The following is a 24,619-nucleotide window of genomic DNA, read 5'->3' as shown; positions in this document are numbered from 1 at the left end:
GCGCTGCTCGCTTTGAACTGGCCAGTTGCGAGCTCTTATCTCCAGAAAGGGCCAAGCGAGGGAGCCACAGCGAGAAGGTCAGAGGTGTTCTCTCAGCTGAGCTGCAAGATCCTGCACGGTGGAGTCTAGCCTGCATTTCTCCCTCCCTTAGACTCCACCTCACCCTAGAAACCGTCACAATGCGTTCCTGTGATGGCTTTGTGATAAATGTCCCGACTAACACAACCTACAGAATGAAATAGAAATTATGTAAATTTCCTGAACTGGATAGATTCATTAATTAAGCTCACTGAACTAATCAGAAACCCATGAGATGAAAAGGAAAACAGATGGAGAAGAGGAACGAGAAATACATACCAAAATACAGATAAGAAGAAAGATTGAACTCGTCCTGTTGAGACTACTGAAATAAATGAAAGAATCTGAGGACAGATTACTCTGATTTCTGAGGGTACGGTCAGTAAAATTCCATGAAATTATTGACATTTTGTCCAAATTGGTCTCGTGCCATTATAATCATAATTATTCATAATCAAAAAGAAGATTCCGCAGCGAAGTGGCAGCTGGGGCCATCCTTAAATAGAATCCTAGAGGATTTTTGTCCAAAAGGTTGCCATGGAGATTGTTGGTGTAGCAGAACTTAAAAGTGCACGGACCATAAAGAATCACCAACTCAAGGCTCCATCCCGCAGACCAGAAATGTCAGTTCGGAGGCGTCATTGATGGCATTTAGGTGTCGGCTCCGGCTTTCTTGACACCACAATGAATTCATGTCAAAATCCCCATTAGAGCCGCAGTAACAGCTTTCTTTCTGCCTGAAAGGCAGAGCCGTCTCTGATAGCACTCTGTCTGCTCCGTCTGCCGACTGATGTGTCAATCAGACGAGTGCCAGGTGATCGATGTCAATGTGAAAACCTTGTGAGGCATTCAAAACATTCTCTTTTTAGAAACATTCTCTTTTTTTAATTATTGTGTAGCTAATGGAAGTACGATACCCACATACTGTATACACAAAGGCACACAGATGGAAATGCGCACTTAGTTTAAAAAATATTGTGCAGTGTTTTAAGAAATCCTCTACAATTTAAAACAAAAAAAAAAAACAATAATAAAAATACAAATAAGCCTTTATGGCAGTTTCCTACACTGCAGGGGTTTTTTGCTTTAATTTTATTTTATTTTACCACAGCCCCACTGCTGACACATTTGCACATTTTCTATCAACTCTGTTGAAGAAGTGCAGAAATATTCCAGTATCGTATTTGCAGAAATGGATGAGTCTTGGCTGTGATCTGCCATTTCAATGTGATGCAAATGTTACTGTAAACAGAAATAAATCTTGTATACCTCTATGCTGCATGAAAGAACAGAAAAACGGATCATATTTGCTGACAGAAAGCTGTCATTCACAGGCATGGATTCAGGAGTACAGATCTGTATAAGTGTGTTACTTTTAATTAAAATATGTACAAGTCCGTTCTGCCAGACTACCATCCATTAGAATGAAAACCTCAACAGATCTGTCCACACCATTAACATAACACTAGGGCTGCATTGATTTAGTAACCTCAGTGTTTAATTTCCTAAAGAACTGGTCATACAATTAAAAACCAGGGCTGACGGAGCGATAGCCTCATTATCCAAAAATGTCGTCTCAGACAAAGGGTGTCACGGCCCAGCAACCTCATTACCCAGCCTGCCTGCCACCAACTCTCAAACGTCACGTACAAAACACCTCGCAGAACCTGGTTGATGGAGTTCAGAAAGGACATCATGACCACCCTCACTCACCAGCTGAAGGATGAGTGGCAGATCACCTCTATGTAACTCTTGACAACCGGACTCTTCCAGCTCACCCAGCATGGATGAAGACTCACAGAATGTTCCCCAACAGGAATTTGGAGGGAACAAAGTACAGCATCCAGACTTACTACCCAGTATTTCGTAGTAGAGTCAGAGCTTGTGGTGAAACGGTTCACTTAAGTAGGAAGTAGTTAATTTCAGAATCAAAATGTGTTGTAGATGGTTAGCTAACTACCCTAGTTTCAGTTCCTATCTGCTGATTTTAAACTGAGTTCATTCCTGTCTCCCTTACTAACCTTATAGCTCCCACAGTGGCCAATCATTTGTAGTCTGCTCTCTATTTTCACAGCATCATCCTGAAGGACAAAGACACTATACATCCACTCTCGTCATTATTTTCCCAATGAATGATAAAAACGAACAAGGTAATGTATTTAAACTTTCCTATCCAAAGGAGAAATTCATTTTTAATCAAGGGCGTGCATTTCAATTAGGCACACATACAGGTTATTAATGAAACAGCATTCATTTTTGCAATATTAAATTTATATTTACATTTCATTAAATTATTCTGATTGTGCAGCGATTATAAAGCAATTATATCGTGTTGCCACTTTCATTGTCAATTTCGTACTATCGCATAACTGTGTGACAAATGCAGTTTTCAAATCACATCATGTTTGTCAGACAGAACTAAAAATCCAAGAAAAAGCTGCAATCTTAGCAGAACTTGCGACTGTGCTTTTCTGAGGGACAACAGTCAATATAGTGCTGGATACTGGAAGACTTTGACAGAGGAAGTGTAAGGTTGGGCCTGCTCATCTTTCATCGGAAGGCCTACTCTCTATGCCTGCTATTGTTCTATTCGTGCTGTTAGTTAATTAGCCTGTATTTATTGGCTAGTACTTTGAATTAGATGATTCAAATCACCTCCACGCAACATTATTGGGCTCTCGCTATAATTTCCAGTTATATTTCAGTCACGCTTCTTCTGAACAATGAACTAGGCTAACCGCAGGCTTGATTGATTGCTATGATCAATAGTAATTTAATCTATTTGATTTGTTTAAAAAAAGACACAAAGAATATTTTTTGCATCCCTAATGATCAAGTAATCATGAATTAATTAAATTAATCATGTTTTTTTAGATGAATTTATAATATAGCCTGCAATATTTATAAGATAGCTCACCCTTACCAAGAATAGGAATGATACCAAATACCAGACAGCAGTAAAAATATATTACATATTTGTTTATTTTTGTTTGTCTGCCAAATTATTTGATTATGGCAGCACTCATATAGATGTTGCCCAACGGATTCACCTCTTTCAGACTATGAAAAAACAGATGCATTTCTAAACATGACTGGACAGCTTAATAACAAACACAAAAAAAAAACAAATTACATTATACAAATTCATGAATCGTACAAAGGATCGGACGAGAGAAGCATATCCATAAATTATACATAATATTCCAGTAGAAATAAATGACCATATTATGAAACATAACATTACGAATTACTCAAATCACCAAGGCTGATCTGTGGCAGCTAAAGAAACAAAAACTATTTTGCAAAGTAAGCAAAACATAACAGGAAACACTTGGACAAGTCAAGCAGACCCTATAACGGCACACGAAGATTACTGCAGGATCCACAAGGACAAGCAGAGTACTGTAAATACAACAAAACCAGAATTACCATAAATGGCATATTTTACAATATACTTTTTAAACAAAGTGCAACAAGTTGAATCATCTATCAAAAGAGCCATGAGACAAAGAACCTAATAATAAAAACTGAAATTTTTTAAGTTTAAAGATGACCACTATTCCCTAAATCTGAATAGAGCTCAGGCTACAATTCTGGAAGCTTTTGTGATGTTTGTTTATGTCTCCAATTTACAAATATGATGAGATACTAGAACTGAACAATTACAAATTAATTTCTGCCTGCTGTGCTTTGGGCAATTTGGAAACATCAATTCACCTTATTGAGCATCTTTGGATTGTGGGAGTAAACTTTTGCACACACACACACACCTGTACTCATACCTTTGTGGGGACATCCATTCATTTCTATAGGAAAATCCCTATTCCCAACAATGACAACCTTAACCCCTACTCCATAAGTATAACCATAAGTAACCAAACAAAATGCAAGTCTTATGGCATTTTTAGGTTTTGATTGCAATCAGAGTTTTATGAAATTGAATTTCCCCATGAGGGGACTGAAAAAGTGGTCCCCACAATGTAGTATATACCTGGACCACGGACACACACACACAGACACACACACAGAGGCAAATTCCACACATGAGGACAGGATTCAAACCATAGGTGGTTTGACACTCTATTTAGGGTGGCCGTTTTTTGTTTCAGCCATCCTGAAAAAAAACTTCTTCTAACACCAATTAGTGATTTGTCACTTATTTTCACATATGTTTCATAGCCCTCGCTCACCAAACTTCCTCTGTGCAAATACAAGTGTCGGGGACCCCCAGGGTTCAAGTCCAGTATTTCTTATGGACACTGAGAACCCCTAAGGCTCAAATCCTAAAATGTCCCCTGAATGAAGCCCCAAAACCCAGGGCAATAGTCCTACCCGCTGAAGCACTGTGTCACCCAGGGCAATAGTCCTACCCGCTGAAGCACTATGTCACCCAGGGCAATAGTCCTACCCGCTGAAGCACTGTGTCACCCAGGGCAATAGTCCTACCCGCTGAAGCACTGTGTCACCCAGGGCAATAGTCCTACCCGCTGAAGCACTGTGTCACCCAGGGTAATAGTCATACCCGCTGAAGCACTGTGTCACCCAGGGCAATAGTCATACCCGCTGAAGCACTGTGTCACCCAGGGCAATAGTCCTACCCGCTGAAGCACTGTGTCACCCATTATTTTGCAACTTATACATTAAACATTCACATTTTTGCATTCTTAAAACTGAAGCCCACTCTGCAGTACTTGACAGTGATTTACATTTGTATAAGAGACGCTTGTGCCCAAAGTGACACAGAAACGAGAGAGAAGGGTTAGTCAGTCCCGAGAGAAACTGGAAATACAGGCCTTGCTCAAGGGCACAGTGACATCACTCAGCCAGCCCTGGGTTTTGAACTTGCAATTGTCAGATCACAGATGCAGAGTACTAACCACAGAGCCACACACTGCCTATGTTAATGCTGAGTTTAATACATATTCCATTCTACTTAGTAACAAGATCTGTACTATAGGCCTCTTCATAGCAGCATGGGAGTAAAATGAATAGTATACGGTATCTCAAAATATTCATCAAACTATAAGGTCTGGAATAAATCCAGCACAACACACAGCTACAAAGAAGCAGAGTTCAGATTTAAACTGCAGTACTGCTGAGCATTTATAATGATCAGCTGGTTTTGAGGCAGGACTAGCCTGCAGCCTCTGGCCTGACACTCTGGGGGATGGCAGTGAGATTCCAGGGCTGTGCAGATTACCCTACACTACAGTCACCCACGCACCGAGCATAGCACCTGCCCCGGCTGCTGGAGGGGAGGCCAATGACATCACAGTGGGGCATTTTCTATTTGTCAGCTGATTAAAGTCATCGTTTAGATAGATAGTGGCAGGGCCAGCTTTGGCAGGTGTGAGTAATTTACTGGCTGGGATAGACAATGCTATTTTCTATCCAAAGAATGATATTAATTAATTAGCTGAGTGGTGTATAGACTGCGCGGCCTTGAACAGCTTGAAGATTGGGCTCCCTTTTTGCCAGAGCAGTCTGGCTGGCTATAAGTAGGGCTTGTGTAATAGAAATAATGAAACTCCAAATGAATCCTAAAGATATTTGGGACAAAAAGATTAATTCACCACCTCAGAACAGCTGAACAACCGCAGCTAACCAACAATCATAATTACTGCATGGCATTTGGAAACTTCTGTGATGAATCCACCTGAACTGAAGCAGAATAAGGTGTAATATGTGTTTCCGTGTAGCTGCTACAGTCCCATGAACTTAACATCCAGTGGTGTAGATTCACAGATTCTACTCATCCTTCACAGATTCTACCCATCCTTCACAGTTTCTACTCATCCTTCACAGATACGTTATAGGTGACGACCATATCATACTACTTTCGGTGCATAATATATATCACCATGCAGGTTAGCGTCACAGAGGGGCTCAGAGCAGAGCAGAGCACAAGGCGGGGGGGTAGACCCCGGAGAAGGGCCTATACAATTCCCACGAAATATCAGCAACTGATGTAGTACGGTAAAAAAGGTACCAACCTAGAACCAAGAAAAACCAAAATCTGCATCTAATCTGCTCACCTTGAAGCAGCGAGGTTGCCGTAGTTACCGTCTCCGGAACACTGTCTTTGCTGTAAATGGATTGCAGGAATTCTGGGACGCAGTCATTTTCATCCAGTATCAGTACCTGTACCTATTTAAAAAGGAAAAAAATGGAGGGGGGTGGGGGGTTAAAATACCAGTTTACCGGGGGCTTTTAAAATGCATTTGTATTTTTAATTGTTCATTTCGGCTGGCAGACAGGAAGGCAGGGACTTTGTACTGATTAGCGTCGTTTGTGAGAAACGCTGTTCTTACTACAGTCATACCTCGGCTCACGAACTTAATTTGTTCGAGGACCTGAAAAGTTTGCGACCTGAATCATTTTTTCCCATTTAAAATAACGTAAATACAAATAATTTGTTCATACCTCAGAACACTGATTTTTTTCATCTTTTATGTTTTTCTGTGACCAAGAATATACACTTAAATTAAAATAACCTTAAAGAGCAAAAGAGGGAAAGAGAGAACATACGTTTATGAAAGGTGGACCAACACACAACTGAGCATACGCCTGTTGGCAGGCTGGTCACTCGAAAGACGCCAAAACATGGGAAAGAACCACAAAACACCCCCTCAAAAAAACATTTTTTTTCTTTTTTCATATATTCGACCTCTGAAGAGATATAGTAAAGACATACATCTACAACAAGTTTTTCATACATTTCACAACCGTTCCTGGGCATAATGTACACTTCTTCCTGTTTTGGGTGGTTCTTTGGGGTGCTTTCAATGGACCCGTTTGGGGGATGTTTGTGTTCACAGCCTGAAACACGGTTCGCAAATCGGTACAAAAATTTTTAGAACATCTAGTTCGCAGCCCGATTTGTTCATGAACAGGACTGTTCGTGGGTCGAGGTACCGCTGTATGTTGCTGTTTCACCGCTAGCATTCCAATAACCCTACTGTGTCTCTTTTTTTTGCTTTTTGGGCGATAAGTAAATGTGAAATAAATTGTTCCCAGTTGATTTTCTTAATAAGATTCACAGCTAGTTCCCTCCCCCCCACTCTCATATCGAAGTGCGACTCAGTGAAGTGACAGTCGATTCGTTCTGCTCAATGAAACGTCTCCAGTGCGACGCAGGCATCGCCTCTGGAACATACGAAGACCCCTCGGCCCGGTGCGTTCCATTTGCACATCCCTGCTCCACACCTCCCCGCACGTTAAGGCACCAGTTTTTATTTTCCTTTGCAGTTGCGGAATGCACCCGGTCCACGAAGGCCCCAGGGAAGCGTGGGTAGGAGCTGTAAGTGGAACCCTCCGTTAGATGTGGAGGAGACTCACTCAACAGTGGGAATTGAGGAATTGAAATGAGATGTGAAAGCCGATTTAAAGTCGGCGGTATAATGGTGAAAAGGAACACTGAGATATGAGAGAAACTGCTTGACGTTGTTTAACCAGACAATGGACCAAGTGTCAGCCATTGGAGGACATGTTACTGATGACTGTGAACTATACATTTGACTAGAGCTGTTGCATATCTGTTCTGAAAGGGCAGAAGTGCCTGATTAGGGGGGGAATGAGTGTAGGGAAGGTGACCGTGCACGCAGGCAGGGATCTTAATTTGTTTTGCTGATTTGTCCCCATCAGTGACACATCCACACGCTGCCACTGCCTGTTATCTGAGTTTTCAACTTGTCCTCGTCCCATTCCGTGACTTTCCAGGTACCGCATCATGCAATAATTTCCAGTTTCCCCAATCCAGTGTCACCTGCAGCCTTGGCAATGCCCCACGGCAAAGAGTCTTCCAAGCGATTTTATTAGCTTTGGTGCTTTGAGACACCAGATGATGGTGCTAGATGAGATGTGCTGGAATTAAACATTTACTGAATTTGTAAAGTTAACTTTATTCGTTAGAGCTCCGAAGGCCCGGCCCAGACCAGTTGGGGCCGCTCACCCACCTCAGCGGCGCTGCTTAGGGTGTCCTGACTCTCGCTGGCTCGCACCAGCAGCAGGTACCGGTGCTGGTCACTTTCATAGTCAACGGTGCGGGTCAAGCTGATTTCGCCCGTGTCTGGTCTGATGGAGAAGAGGCTGCTGGGGTTGATGAGAAGGCTGTAGCTGAGCTTCTGTTGCTGGAAGGATGTAGCCGACACCGTGATGAACCTACCGTGGAAGACATCATGGCAGCTTTTAGCGGAGCAAAAGCCTCTGGCTGGAACTTACAGTCACTATTTCACAAAATGTTCCAGAAATCCTGAACCTGCAAAACTACAGGCAATGTATCTTAGACTTCCTGACACAGTAAAATGTAAGTGAAGGATACTTGGGATAGTAGCTAGAATAGCAATTAAGCATATGGACCTATACATAGTCTGATGTTCAAATCCCCAGTGAGGCTCTGCTATTGTGCTGTTAAGACTGTTAACATAAATAGCCCAGTAAAATATCCAGAATAGCCCAAACTGTAATTTGTGTTGTACAATGGCTTGGGAGATGAATGCATACATTTGCATAGTATTGATGGTACTGTATAGATATTGTATTGATGGTGGATAGTGATGAGTGAAGGAGATCAAGCCTCACTGCCTTTCGATTCTGCATGGACTCCCCATTCATCCTTTTCACAGAGCTATAGCAATTATATCACAAGACCGCTAAGCATTCCCGCTCGATAAAGGGAGCCGTGGATAGTTTAAGTTAGCCTACTGATGCCGACACACATGAGCAGAAATCCCTGATGCAGGGCCAGAGCTCCTGGACACAGTTAATTCAGAGCCTGTAAAAAACTGGGGATTAAACACAACACTAAAGACTCGCCCATGGACATGTCAGGTAAATCTCCGGCAGCGATGCATCAGCTTGTCAACACCAGATCTAATATAAATGGAAACTACAAGCTTTCCACTGAGACATTAAATCAAAAAAGACAGAGAGAGGAGACCAAATGATCCACAGAAAGAGAGAGGAGAGGGAGAGGGAGAGAAGCAGAACAGCCAATTGGGGGCCTGCACTAGCCCCTTCCCCCGGTGCGTTTTGGAGACAGAGCAGAGACAGATACTGCTATTATATTAAACTGACTACTCTGATTTCCCGTGCCTAGAATTATGAAACTTACTCCAGTTCTGCTGTAGACCCCATCTATAGAACAATGTAGATCCCAGACCCCAGCTAAAGAGCACTGTAGATTCCAGATACCACTATAAAGCACTGTACATCCCAGATCCTATCTACAGAACACTGTAGATCCCAGATCCCACCATAGAACACTGCAGATCTCAGATCCTACTGTAGAACACTGTGGATCCCAGATCCCACCATAGAACACTGCAGATCCCGGATCCTACTGTAGAACACTGTGGATCCCAGATCCCACCATAGAACACTGCAGATCCCAACTGTAAAACTGTGATGACACACCACTGCTATGAGTCAAAAGTGCCATTACCTAAATGTGCTCTGTGGTCCACACTAATGCTTCTGAAACCATTCCACAATTATGATTATAAAAGCACTCTTTTCTCATTTCCACCACTAACGACCAAGCCAATTAGCCATGTACCACTTTGAGGAATGCAGAATTAATATATTGTGTGTGCCCATAATGGAAAATCAATTCTGATAGCACTGGCGGAAGGAGTCGGGATGGGCGCCCCCCCCCTCAGGCCGCCAGCCCACTGTATGACCATCACATGCTACCACTGACACATAGACGGTGTAATAAATAGTGACTGGAACCTTTCCTGTGGGTACATTAAGTTCTTCAGAGTTTCAGTGGGAATTATTTCAGCACATTAGCAGCCAATAGCCAGACAGAGGAGGGCAGCCATATTGTTATTTCACTGAACTGGGACAGTGCTGTTCTGACTATATGAGGCTATGCATACATTTGAGAACAACATTTGCGTGTTTTTGCATGCAGAATTTAAAGATGTAAAGATGCATTATTTTAGCATTTGCACAGTGAAATTCTTTTAGTTTTCACATACTGTATCACATCTGGTTTTCCTTTGAAACACACAAAGGTAAGAATAAGCACAGGGTCAACCATTTATCTGCTGTCGCTGGAGCATTTTAGGGGACTAAGGGCCTTGCTCAAGGGCCCAACAGACACACAGCTATTCAGTCAAGCACAGGATTTGAACCAGCGACCTTCCAACCTCTGGTATAGAGGGTTAACTCACGGAGCTACACACCACATGTCAATCAGAAGGGGGAGCATCTGAGGGACGCCTGCTGCCCCAGGGTACTTACGGCTGGCCCTCGGCCGTGTTCTCAGCGATGAAGACGGAGTAGGAGGCGTTGGTGAACTGTGGTGCCCGGGGCCCCGCGATCACGGACAACAGGGCAGCCGGGCCGCGGATGCCCAGCTTGTCAGCCGCTACCACCGTGAGCAGGTACTCCCTGTCCTTCTGCAGCGGCAGCCCCGTCGTCCTCACCTGGCCGCTCCTCCTGTCTACTTCAAAGCGGCCGTCGCCCCCTGCAGGCAGGAGGACAGCGAGCACAGGCTGTTACACACATCCCCACTCCAGCTGTTGGCCTTGCCATTCTTTCCTACAGACTTCAAACAAAGTTTATCCTTAAACACTTCCTTCTAATAACCCTAAATCAGCCAGGCGAGGAGTGCATCCCTTTTTCTGCCCATATAGCTCAACGCATTCCTTGGAGACCCCCAGCAGCCCATTTTTTTGCTCCATCCCATCTGCCAGCCGATCACAAACACCGAATACCTGGAACGGGAGTGTTGGAAGCTGGGAAGGAGCGAAAATGTGGACCGTCTGATGGTCCCCAAGGACTGCATTGAGAAACGCTGAGCTAGAAGGATGTGAACTTCGGAGTCAGCCCTGTTTATCCATATCTAATGAGACAAGACTCAGATGGACTTGCTCCTCACTTACTGCCATCTGAAACCCCACCCAGATGCTCTGAGTAAGCTCTAATGAAAGGAAATATCACACTCACTGGCTGTTTCTTCACTATCTTTTTAAGACTGGTGATAACTGGATGTATGTCTCCTAATCAGAGAATAAAGGATAATTGGACCAAACAAAACGATGCATTCACTGAAATTACTGACAGCCTTTCTCAGCAACGGAAATGAAATAGGGTAATAACACATCTAAAATGAAATTATTACATTAGCTGTCTTGCTGTTTCCTTCATTATTTAATGCTCCTTTGTTGCGCCCTTTTTTTGTAGAAAAACCACTTGCAATTATTTTCCAGCAGACGAATCAGGAGATGGCAGAACCTTTTGTTAGGGTTACCAGAGAAATGGGGAACATAAAAGGTTTTTGTTAACAGCATTGCACGATTTTGCACATTAATGGCAGTGTCGGAGTTTTTGAAACTCATATTACATTAGGGGCCATATGTGCAAGTCCACACGACAGGTACCATTAAGGTTGAATTAGGTCCAAATCACAACAAAGCATGTACCGTCAGACAGGAAGTATTCCACTTCCCCGTTGTTGCCCTCGTCGTCATCGCGTGCGTGCAGGTTGTAGACCAGCGTTCCAGGAGGGGCATCCGGAGAAACCACGGCCAGGTAGGGGGTGGGTGTCATGGTCCATTCGGGTGCATTGTCATTCACGTCTGTGACCATTACCTCAACGTGCACCAAATACCAGTCTGGACCTGAAGAAGACCGAAGAATGCACGCATATTTACTGGAAGTTTCTCTAAGCTTCTGTAAGCCACATTACCGTGGAAGATTATTGTTTTTATTATGCAAATTAAACCAATTATTTTTAGGTTAACTGTGCCTAAATGGATTATCGATTTAACTGCTCAGATAAACAAGCTTCTTTTATTAATCACCCGGTGAAATGACTTCAGCGAATAGACCGCATCTTAATAAGCAAGGCTTAGGCTTCTGCAAACTTCGGATGCGCTAGCAAGTTACCATCAGTGCAGTCTACCAAACACCTGCTATCGAAAGGGGACTGGGGCGGGGAGTTAGGATGATTCCTAGGGCCCCTATCACCCAATATGATACGCTTTCATGGGGCCCAAAATTTCTAGTGGCGCCTCGGCCGAAAGTTGCATAGTGCAGTAATTACATCACCACCCTAGGCAATGTAACAGGGACAGTGGGTGTTACATGTAATGAGGTGATCACTTCATCTGAGCCACACTGGGGGCAGGCATTCAGACGGCAGGGGGGGACCGTGGTACTCGTGCTCCCGCCACTCGAATCGCACAGGCTAGAGCTGACTAGCGTGCCTCACGCCCACAGGAATGAGTCACATGTCGGACGGCCATGAGGTGCTGGGATTATCGACAGGAGGTGGTCTGGTGGAAAGGCGCCGTCGTAATGATGCTGAATCAAAAGGTTCCTGCCGTCGCCCCGGTGACAGGAGGGCTGATGGCACATGTAGGACAGACAGTATTTAGACCCCTTTACTTTTGCACATTTTGATATGTTGCATCCTTAAGCTAAAAACATTTGCATCATTTTATACATGCACTGTACATAATACTTATATACATTTACACATGTACATCCACACATATACCCACACACAGACATTCAGGCACACACAGTCGTACACACATCACCTAGGAAACTCAAAGCCACCCAAATCACACACACCTCCCCCGCACTACGAGATGATTCTTAATTCATGGCAACAAAAAAGCAGTCACACCAAGAGAGGAAGGAGAGAGCGGGAAGGAAAAGTAGCAAGAAACAATCAGTGACTTGCCGAGAGCGATTAAGATAGCAGAGACTCAGAGAAGAAAAGTGCAGTTCACAAAGAGAGCAGCACCAGGTCGAAACAGCGGTCTGTACTTCAATTGAAAATACAGAAATAAACATCACCGCGTGTAAACTTAAGTCATTTTAAAGAAGCATCCTCGAGATTATACGAAACGCAGAACACCAAAAGGATTTTTAAATGATTCTTTCATTAATACTTTCTGATTTTCTCTTTGTTTGCAAAGATAGTTCTTGAATAAGGCATGCACAAGTCAGCTCTGAGAGAGAAGGAACAAGACAAAATCTCAGAGCAAGAGAGAGCATTAATCAGAATTTTCAACCACAAAGGTTGTCATGGAACAATTAAATTTTTCATACTTGTAAATGTTAAATATCTGAATGTTTCAGTCTTGCACGCCAATGTGAATATCCAAGATGCTGTTCGAAGTCTTTTATTAACCCTGGTCACTCTTCCCGGATATGATTTCATGTGAAAGGAAAGGGGCTGTTATTCAAAGCCCATTTTTGTCTTTATCGAAGCTTTAATATATTCTCTCTAACATTAAAATGATGATTAATTGAGTGTAACATTATATCTGAGTGCACACTAGTGAAGCTGAGGGGCCGCAGTACTGCTAAAGTAGGCAGATGACGCGGAAATCCAAAAACTGCGCAGTGGCATTAATGCTCGTTAGACAAGTGCTTAACTTTAATTGCTTTGGAAACTGGTAAAGTTATCTGCAAGTCTCTGTAAACAAGGCTGGTTAAATGATGGCAAAAGCAGATCAAAAGATTGGAAAATCGTCACAGAGATGACAGCCTGTTTTAGCACAACGTACAATTGATTCATTTGAAAATAAATAAGACTTTGGTCTGTATGTCAGATTTGTGCTTCTCTGTACTGATAGTAAAGTGGGTTCCAGACATCCGATAAGTGTGTGTCTTGCTGCTGTTGACAGTGAAAACATGATGGATGATTTTGTTTTTTTTTTTTCTCTTTGGCTTGAAAGAAATTTCATTTTGAAGTTTGCTCGCTGAACAGGCAAGCAACAGAGTGGGCTAATTAATTACTCTCACTGGGGATTATAGAAGTCTATCTGGATCTGCAGATAGCTTAGACGGAAGATGATGGCTTTTGTTTAGTCTCTTTTTTTTACTTTAAAATATCAATAACACAAAATGCTCACTCATAACCTTCTCCAAACCTTAAACGAGACAAAGCACTTTTAGTCAAAGAGCAACATCCTCCGATTTCCCGGTTTTCACAGATGAAAAACTCTCCATTGTGTTCGTTTCTCCTTTTCTCACGACCTGTCTGTTTCACTCGTTCTTTGCCGGTAATGCAGCACAGTCCAGTTAAAGGATCGGTCTGATTTCAGAAGCAGGGACAGTGAATTCTCTGCAGGAGCTGCAGAGGGTAAGACCAGCCTGCACATCCCACGACCTTGCTGAGGTTTTCTTCTGCTTCACACCATTTCAGCATCGCATTATCCCAGCCCCTGTTTCCCCATATGGGATTTTACATACTTATGACCTTGCCTCTGCTGTCCAAACTTTAAAAAGACACTCTTTCCTAACTTCACTTCCACCCACTATATGCTACATTTATCTCTCCTCTTTCCCTCAAATCACCATTGGCCTCACATACATCTATCATCATTTCACCACCAAACAAGGACATTACGTCATCACCACCATATAATGACACTGTCCACATTACATACAGGTAAAAGGGTAAATCAAAAAGGTAAGGTGCTGTGAATAGCCGACAGTCTGCTGCAAAGGTCAAACACGGTACTCAGTCTATACTTTTTCGATCATGATATAATCCTGAAGAACATCCTGTTATCAGCTGGTCAGAAGCGGCCGGACCATCTAGAGCATCAGTGTAATTTTGAGAATTTTTTCCAAAATAGAAGCAGACAAATGTTTGGAAAAGTATAGAAGGTACAATATTATCAAAGACCATTTATGCCATCTGTTCAAGACCATTAACAAACAACATTTTTTCTTGATTTAAAAGGAATGTAACAGAAGAACAACTGTCTTAATAGCAAACTGGCCCATCATAAACTGGCAGAAAATCTTGGCATATATTCTACGGGCATCTAGAATGCTATTGAAGTGATGCAACCCCAATATTCCACAAGAAATTCGCTCATTTGGTGTCTCGTTGATAGGGGTGGGAAATTGTGCCTCTGGCTCCATTCCAGAACCTCTTCCATGGGTTCAGTTCGATTGAACTGCTGACGGAGGCAGACTGTGGTCACTTCACTGCTCAGAGGATGGTTGGGCCCTATGTATGGGGGCATTAGAATCCATGAAAAGTCCACTCCACTTATAGAGACGCTTAGCTATGGGATGAATGTAGTCACCCAGAACGGCTTTATAGTTACTGACTTTTACCTTGAGATTGACTACAGTTTCATGTCATAAAGATATTGTAGAATGCAGCAGAACCATTGACTTTTAAAAATAAGCGCTCGAGTCTATAGGTTTATTTTAGCATGGGCTGTACTTGTGTCTGCTTTCTGAGTGTGGGGTGATGCTAAGTACTTAATCTATGAGTTTTTCCACTGCTTGGTACCATTATAAGTGTTCATTGTACCACTTTACTCAGAAAAAATGGATTTTTAGGTACATGAAGGCATTTATGCAACTCAGTCACGCTAACCCTACCTTTGAAATTCTTCACAGATGACACTTGATGAAACTGCCTGTTTATGTCTTAAACTGACATTTGCAGTCACCTGATTCAATGTTGCTCATCTGTTTCTCTTTGCATTTCAAAGCAATGCATGAATATCACAGTAGAAGAGTATGTGCTTTCCTCTACATTCCCCCTTCCATGATGATGTCTTTCCCTCACAATGTCTATTTATAAATGAACCATGATTTGACGTTATCTACTGAATTAACTCAACCACACCTGTTTTCCTAACCACCTGTACAGTTATACAAACTAACATTCATACCTTATTACACTAGCATGGCAATGACAATGCGTATTGCAACACACAATAGATATGTGTGAAGGAATTAATTTTCTGACCAGACTGAAGACTTAGAAGCTTAGATTATCCGATGTTTCCAGTATTTCTTTCTCTTATTTTCTTGTATAAAGAAAAAACTTTAGTCCAGATTGCATTAATCGCATTTTTAATACTGATTAAAAAATCTGAGATTTTTTTGGGTTCTGGCACTTCAGCTAATCTTCCATTTCTGATTAAAAGGAATGAGACTGAAATGTTTCTGATTAAAAAGAATATGATTTTTCAATACATTCAATTTAAATAAATCATGTATAAAAAGAATGGGACTAAATTCATGCATTGCTCATCTCTTCTCACCATCTTTGAATTCATTTCAAGCAGTATAAAGTGAATAAATAACGAGGAATAATGAGGAATATTGTTCAGATAACATGTATCTTGCTCTTTGGAATATGCCAGTCCTTCGGCCGCAGAAGCCAATATAAACACGTCTAACAGATGTCCAACGTCCTCCCAGCCGTGCATGTCACTCTGTCCCTTTGGCCCTTTGACTCCATAAGCATTCTTAGCTTGCATGGTCATCCACTATACAGCTCATAGTGCTGCTTAATCAAACTGACACTGCCCCATGCAGGTAATGTGAAACTAGCCAAAAACATACAGGTGACTGTTGGAGATGCACGTTCACTATGGCTACAAACCACATGCTAAGACATTACTCAACCCAACAGCCATTTGACTAGACAGTCCATTTTATTTAAGAAATTCATGCAAAGTTCCCAAAAGACACAGCTGGGATTGCAAACATGAACATCTTATAAATATCTGAGAATAAGGGAACAGATTTGGGCAAAAGGACGGTAAGGTCCTGTCCCTACCAATATTGTGGAACTACTGCATATGCGTGCAGAGGGTTGGCCAGAGCAGATTTGGTCCCTGCCACTGCTGAAACTAAACCTGCATCCTCGTTTGAGAATCTCTGAATCACACTGTGTAGATATAATTAAAGCCCAATGTACTTTTGCTTTTTAAAAATGAAATTAAGCCCTCATTTTCCCACTAAATAATCAGTCTAACTGCCGTTACATTTCCATACAGGTGCAAACAGAATAAGGTTAGACTGTCAAGTGACTCTGCTCTTCTCAAATTTAAATGATATAGTCCTTTTTGTGATAATGATGTACTTAAATGATTTATTCAAATTACAGATGAAGAATACTTAATGGGTATAAATTGAAAGATTAAACAAGTAATGTGACAAATTCCATCTGGAAATGAAACACAGTATATGGGTTTCCGTGTTAATTGTCTCCAAAATAGAGGCAGCACTTGTAACAGTTTTATACTCAAGGGCGCAATTTCCTGTATGTGATGGTGCAACACCATATGCATAAAAACAATGCCATCCCCAGTAAGGTAATAATTTGATTTATTAAGCCAAACAAAAATTCAAACAAGTTTCATACATTTTCTATTGGCTCTGCTTCCGAGAAAGAAATTAATCTCAAAGTATGTGCTCATTTAGGGTTAGTCAATACATTTCAGTGTGGAAACTGAAGGACCAAGTACAAAAACGGTGACTTCAAATAAGTGTCAGGCACAGGTTGTGTTTTTCAAATCTAACTCATTACTTGGTTTCCCATGTTTGTCTGGATTCAAATGGATTCAAAAAATATACTGGATTCAAATGTTTTATCTTCCGGTACAGTTAAATGTTTTCCCTTAGGACACAATGTCAATAAACAGATCTGGCATAAGGATTACTAAAACTTTGAAGCTAATTTGAAAAAAATAAGTGCACAGATCCTACAGTGCTATTACCAGTCAAAGAATACAAATATTCTTATTTGTATCCTTTATATATATTGTCCTTTTCAACTTACCTCTCAAATGTAATTGCAAAAATAATATAGTCTTTTTAGACAATCATAAACAGCAATTAGGGATTGCAACTTGGCTGTCTGTTAACTTCCATATGTATCCACAGGTTTTCTAATTCAGAGGAACTTAGTCAGCACATGGAGCGTTGCTTATATAAGGAATAATTAATTTACAGAATCACTAGACATTTGGTTTGAAGATAACTTCAGCTTTGTAACAACATCTATTTTTGGAATCAGATCTATCGATTCTAAACAAAGGTGCGATGATGAGTCAGTGATTAATGCAGAAGCCTCACATCTCCAGTGACTTTTCATGTTCTCCCTGTCCAGATAGGCTTCGCCTGAGCTCTCTGGTTTCCTACCACAATCCAAAAGTTTCTCATTTCTAAATTGCTTCTCTACCTGTAATGTGTGACTTTGCGAATGTTTGCCCTGCAATGGACTGGCATCCTGTCCAAAATGTTCCCAGTGCTCACAGAAACAGGCTTCACACTCACCACAAGCCTGTAATGGACAAGTAATTCTGGAGACTGGATGACTGGATAGATGAGACTTTTTTGAAGGTGTTTTACCGGGGGGGGGGGTTCCTGCTCCCCCTTCATGCACTGCTAATATTGCACACTCATAACCTCAAAGAGGAGGGGGCATTTTAATTTTTTTGGCCTAAAGGGCCAGGCACTAATGCACCCAACTGCAGAACATCAAGATACAGGACAACACCTTTAATGCAAGATGTTTTTTTGTAGTATTTGAAGAATGCTCTCCCCCGTTCATACAGAATTCCAGCATGTTCACAGAGCTGTCCTTATTGTAACACAACATGCAAAACCCTTCAACAGAATTGCATTAAACATGCTGTGTCTCTTAAGCTGTTTCTCCAGCTCAGTGATGTGTGGAAATTTACCACTTTTGTCACGCCTGCATCAGAACAGACCCGACCGTGGCCAGACTCCCCTGAACCACTACGCCTCCAGAGATCGTCCTCCCCTGAATACTCAACACCATACCGAGCGCTTCCCATGTTTCATCAACCTCTGCGTTTTTGACTTTCTGAACCCCTGATTCTTGATTTGTGTTTTCTTAGATTTGATTGCCTCGCTGATTGCCTTCTCGTTATTGACCTTCTGCCTATACCTGCATTTTTTCGCTCTTGGATTCCCCCTTCGGCTTGTTTCACTTCTCTGCATCTCTGATTTTGACCCTGCCTGTTTGCAGCTACGATTTCAGCCTCCAAATTAAACATCAATTCACCCTGCAATCGGTTCCCTTCAGTCTGTTCAATACAACTTTTCACTATTAATTCAGCTGTTGCTAAAAGCAGCTAATTGGCTAGCAGCATGCTAAATGACAAACACGTCTGAAATCAATTAAGTGAAATGTTTATTTTACAAACTCAGACGGATTTGTATATTTTTCCTAATTTTATCACTTGGTACTGCAGGAGCAAATCAGATTACCATGCAAGATGGAAAGAACACACAGTGCACACACACATAGTCAGAATTGAATTGCCAACCCTGGAGGTGTGAAGCCATAGTCCTACTTGCCAAGCCACCATTGAAGCCTCCAGCACCATTATTACAGCGCTGTCTGGCATCAGCTGCTCACATCGTGCTGACATGTTTTAATTCTCTTATTCTTTCCTTTTATTTTCTTAATGACATTAGCATGCATAACCAGATTCAGTTTAATAAGTGATGGGATCTATCAGCAGAAGGCATCTTGCAGCTCAATATGTAGAAGGGAAAACTCTGCAGCAAGGTGATGATTATGACATTGCCCCACACCACTGAGATCCACTGAGAGATTAGATTGATTCATTATTGAAGCACATAACCAGATTACAGTACACCTAACTCAACTAGCCAATCTGTAGGACATTCACATTCTTACAGTGTATATTTATTGACATACGCAAGATCATTTATAATTGGCAGTCATTGGTATGACTGAGATGCCTTTGAGGATGACTTTGATAACTCACAGTTTGAATGCAGTGGTAGAGAAGCACCAGGGGTTCAGACCACTGACACTTAGGTAATAGGAGTCTCACACCGAGGAGGAGTCTCTCCCATCGCTCGTTGTTATTGGCATGATTCAGTCATAAACCTGTCATACGGTGTGCAACACCTCCCTCTCACCTCCATCCCAAACCTGTGCCTTTTGTAAAGAAGAAAATGACCAGTAAGACTGAAGGAATCTCGGTAGTTTCCAAGTGCTCAAAACTGGAATCGCTCAACTTCGTGGGGACCCCGTGAGCATGAGGGCTCTGAACATTCCAGCCACGTAGCAGCACTTAAAATGCAGGTGCTACTCATAAACCAATGTGAATTTGACTATCATTCTCAATAAAGGGGCCTCTTCTGAGTATTTCTCATGATCGTAAAAGTGTAATCACATTGAGGACAGGAACACAGCCCCCCGAGTCTGGCTCTGTGCAGCTCATCCTTCCATTGCCTGTGATCTCCCGGCCAGTTATGGCAGCCCTAATGGAGAGTAATGGCACGGCTTATTTGACACACATGCTGTCCGCCTGGCACTCGGCCACCTCTTCAATTAAAGTTGTCCTCCTTCAGCCGAGCTATGTATGGCTCATCTTACCGACATAACCAAATTACCCACACTTGAACGTATCACCCAGAAAGAACATAAAATTGTTTGGTACGCTGTTATCGGCAGGAACTCACACTGCTAAAACATCCGAACAACATATTTGTCATTTTGTAATTAAATTACACAGATGAGTTTTTATTGTTTTGGTTTCTCAGATCAAGTGAGATGTAAGTGCGGCACTCCGCCAGGAGTTCAAATCCACGACCCTCAGGCAAGTTCTGTAACTACCATAACACAAGAGTCTTCCATCCAATTAGGTTCACTTCTACCACTCTTGCCGCAACCTCACTTCCCCTCTGGCATATGTGGCACATTGGGAAATACAGCTAGATATCAGCTTCTTGTGGCTGATGGTCCCTTGCACTTGTCAGATGGAGGAAATGGTTACTGTCCTCTACAGCCTTTGATTCCAGGTGTTATGGACTCCTAAAAGGGCAAAGGCTTTTACTGAGAAAGGGTGGACTGAGAGTGGACAGAAATGGGTTACAAGGGGAAGGCTGGAAGTATCGGTTAGGAAATAGCAGAACATGCTGAGAAAGGAAGCTTCACAGTGCATCTGTTATTGAGGCCTAGTGCGCAGAATTAAATTACATTTTTTTCTATTCAGGAGAACAAAAGTGAACCACAGTTGTGTGAGACAAAGTCTGTCACTTGCAATTCCCTGCTCTGCTCCTCTCAGAACTCATCTTTATTTAAAATTCTAATAACTGAGCATTGCACATATCTACATGCAACTAAATTGTGCAAAAGTGCTAGAACTTGCCATTTCTACAGTCACATTTCTTGAAGAGACTTACTGTAAAACCTAGTATTCTATAGTAGTCGACAGCCCCAATTAATAACATATGCTTATAAATGGGAACATTGTATTGTAGTTGTTCACTTTCATCATAAATATCTTTAACTGGGTGCTTGCCTATAGTAACTACTATAGTAGTAGACTATCATAATAATAATTTTACTTGGTGTTTCGCTGCTGCAATCACCATCTATTTTATTTTATTTTTCTCTTATTCTGTACTTATCTACTTATCCATCCATTTTCCATAACCGTTTATCCACTGCAGGAGAAAAAAAAAACATGTGCATCGCATGGAATCCCTGGGTGGGATGCCAGTCAATCACTGGTCACTTGTTCACGCATAATGGGCAATTTAGAAAACAATTTCCCCAACTGCATAGTACAGGAGGAAACTGGAGTTTCAACACAACAGGTAACCGTGCAGCAAGTTTGGTTTTCGGGGAGTACCCTCAGAAAATTCAAGCTAGTGCAGCAAGTAGTTCCTTGTTGAGCAGTGTCTAGTTGATTAAATGTAGTATAAAACAAGGTGGACCTCCATCCTGGTCTGACTGAAAGACAACTTGATGCAATTAAGGCTCTGGGGGATCCACAGGTCTTTGTTAAACCAGTAGTCTGACAAAATGGAGGCGTTCAATTCTCGACGAACTGTGATTACACTTATAGATCCCCTAAGTGCTGCAGTCACACCAACGCTCATCTCCCAGCCCTGGTGGATTCATGACAGCGTCAATGTCTAGGACGAGCATGCTTGTGTGAACATCTCCACAGCCACCCCCCTCCTGTTGGGCACAGAGGACAGCATGATGTAGTGATGAACGATAAGGCTGGTGCTCGTGAAGCTCACGGTAGGCAGTGAGTCGACCATAAGGCATCTCAGAATCGCAGAGAGGCCTTGATCATTACTCAAAAATGTAATTATACCTGAGCCATGCTGTTCAAAGATAGACATGGGGGTCATCAGACAGGAAAACACAGGGAGTGCCAAGCTGAGCCGGGCTGTAGGGCCTGTAGGCAAATGTTCGACTTTCGCCAACTGGACACTTCAAGAGTCACGAGTAGCTAAACTGCTAATGTCATTCACAATGACATTAAATGACAATACTCCACATTGTCATCCTCGGTGGATTACATGTTGAAGTCAGTTTTCACGGAATCAGCGCAAGCCGCCACTCCCTTCTGGCAGATTCCCGCTAAAGAGAAGGGACTGCAAGCAGCTCTTTCTCACAGATGGAGCTCAGAACCTTGGGAGCATGTGGGAAAGAGAATGGAGGACCATCTTGTTATTGAACATCTCATTTGATGCACAGAAGGTCATACAGACCAGGAGGTAACTTCCAAACAAACCAGAGGTATAGGGAAAGGATGAGGCAACCCATTGACATCAACACCATCACGCAGGAGCTCGGGGATGGACAGCACAAAGTAAACCAATTAACGCAGTTTCCCAGGATAGGGCTCTTCATGTAGCCCAGGAACTTTCACTGTCAATAGTGTTCGTGTTTCACATGTGCAATGGAAGCTTAGCACTGCTGCTTATTCCAACCCACCGGCACCAACCCCCTCCACAGAACATCCAATCATCCTGCAAACTCCATTAACACCCTTAAGCTAGCTGGTTGGAGAACTGTGAAAGGGTCCATGACAGTCCATCCATGGTGACAACATAGCACGTACGTAGGTGGGTAAGCACTGTCTGATTACATGAAGACTGCTAACGAGGATTCTTAATGAGACTCCCTATTAACACCAAATGTTGTGCCTGTGATCTGCACACACGCCGAACAACCAATATAGAGCCCTGTACATCAGGCACGGGTATCTCAGGCCGCAGTTCAGCCTGATGGCGATGAAATTAATCATCACTGTGGAGAAAATATGTTTCTGATGTCATTAACATAAGGCCCAGAGAAGCTGAATGAGCCAGAGAAGCAGTGTAACAGTTGTGAGGGTCTCTTGTAATGTTTCATTTTTTTTCTGCAGATGCCTGACAGTTGGAAGAGACAGATTACAAAATCCTGACTTTAATCTTCACTGCAGAAAATGGCTGCTTAGTGCCGACTGCCGCAAACAGCAGCCTTTGCAATTTTTGCGCGGCCATGACTGAAAAATGGATCCCATTTAGTTGCTTAACCAATCTTTTTACCTAAAGCCAGCTACAATTTTACCCATGTTAATCCATCTAAGGGCACAAACTAGGAGCAATTTAGCGACACCATGTAGCCACACATGCGTTTGGAGTGCAGGAGGAAACAGTACAGTACCCTGAAGAAAGCTACGCAACATAAGGAGACCATGTAGATTCTACAGACACAGCTGAGGAGGAACTCAAACCTCAAACTCGTGAGGCAGGAGGCATTAGCACTACCAGAGAGCTACTGTACCAGCCTTAAAATTATATTTTTTAACAGTGATTGATACAAAAAGGTTTGTGTTTTAAAAACCACGCAAATATCAGTTGACTCAGTGCAACACTCAGTCGATGCATCAATTGGACAGAGAAAGTCTTTCTTCCAACATCTCATCCTAAAAAAAATAATTTAATACACTATGAGGGACATATCAGATATTAAATTGATAAAAACATATCCCACACTTAATCTTTGCCAAAAGGCAGAAAAGCAATTACATCTTATGGGAGAGACGTTTCTTTTCTCTGTATATAAACAGCCAGATTGTTTCTGAAACAGATACTGTAACACAAAAGTTCACACTTTACAAAAGTGTCTTCAACACACAGTGTCATTTGGTTTATTTTGTTATTCCATAAAGTAAATCTTTATTATGTGTGTTTCTGTGAAGACGACCGACAAAGATAATTGCTGAAGCAAGTCTACAGCATTCACTGGCCCCTTTGTCCAAATAACTGTGATCGGGAAATGCCCTTTAGAAACTGATTATACAAGCCCTACATTTCTTGTCCTTGGGGCTCTTCAATAATGCAACAACGGTGGCCTCAACAGAGGTTGTGTGAATAGGTAACGGCCTGGATGTAAGATGTGCAAGTAATGGCTTTTAAAACAAAGGGCTGCCTTGGGTGGCACCATGAGGTCTCCTTCACAGCGGAAGGGCAGGACATACGTGTATGGAGGTGACTAACGGCACCATGAGGTCTCCTTCACAGCGGAAGGGCAGGACATACGGGTATGGAGGTGACTAACGGCACCATGAGGTCTCCTTCACAGCGTAAGGGCAGGACATACGGGTATGGAGGTGACTAACGGCACCATGAGGTCTCCTTCACAGCGTAAGGGCAGGACATACGGGTATGGAGGTGACTAACGGCACCATGAGGTCTCCTTCACAGCGGAAGGGCAGGACATACGGGTATGGAGGTGACTAACGGCACCATGAGGTCTCCTTCACAGCGGAAGGGCAGGACATACGGGTATGGAGGTGACTAACAGCACCATGAGGTCTCCTTCACAGCAGAAGGGCAGGACATAAGGGTATGGAGGTGACTAACAGCACCATGAGGTCTCCTTCACAGCGGAAGGGCAGGACATACGGGTATGGAGGTGACTAACAGCACCATGAGGTCTCCTTCACAGCGGAAGGGC

The 24,619-nt window shown here is 42.5% G+C and overlaps 1 protein-coding gene and 1 non-coding gene across 3 annotated transcripts in view; both read right to left on the bottom strand.

The window, feature by feature from the left end:
• Positions 1 to 24,619, bottom strand: part of LOC111849644 (neural-cadherin-like) — a 125,879-nt gene that overhangs the window by 80,098 nt on the left and 21,162 nt on the right. For both annotated transcript variants that reach the window (XM_072698664.1, XM_072698665.1), the window contains exons 2-5: positions 11,511 to 11,708; positions 10,327 to 10,552; positions 8,034 to 8,238; positions 6,114 to 6,225 (exon numbers count right to left, since the gene is read on the bottom strand). In XM_072698664.1, coding sequence (XP_072554765.1) covers positions 6,114 to 6,225; positions 8,034 to 8,238; positions 10,327 to 10,552; positions 11,511 to 11,708 — 741 coding nt within the window. The remainder of the gene's footprint in view (positions 1 to 6,113; positions 6,226 to 8,033; positions 8,239 to 10,326; positions 10,553 to 11,510; positions 11,709 to 24,619) is intronic.
• Positions 23,498 to 23,685, bottom strand: LOC111849660 (U2 spliceosomal RNA). Its single transcript, XR_002839606.1, has one exon. It is a non-coding gene; the product is annotated as a U2 spliceosomal RNA (small nuclear RNA).

The sequence above is a fragment of the Paramormyrops kingsleyae genome, chromosome 13 (assembly GCF_048594095.1).
Source record: "Paramormyrops kingsleyae isolate MSU_618 chromosome 13, PKINGS_0.4, whole genome shotgun sequence".
In the NCBI taxonomy this organism is placed as follows: domain Eukaryota; kingdom Metazoa; phylum Chordata; class Actinopteri; order Osteoglossiformes; family Mormyridae; genus Paramormyrops; species Paramormyrops kingsleyae.
The sequence above is the reverse complement of the archived record's forward strand: the minus strand, read 5'-3'. Positions and strand labels throughout refer to the sequence as shown.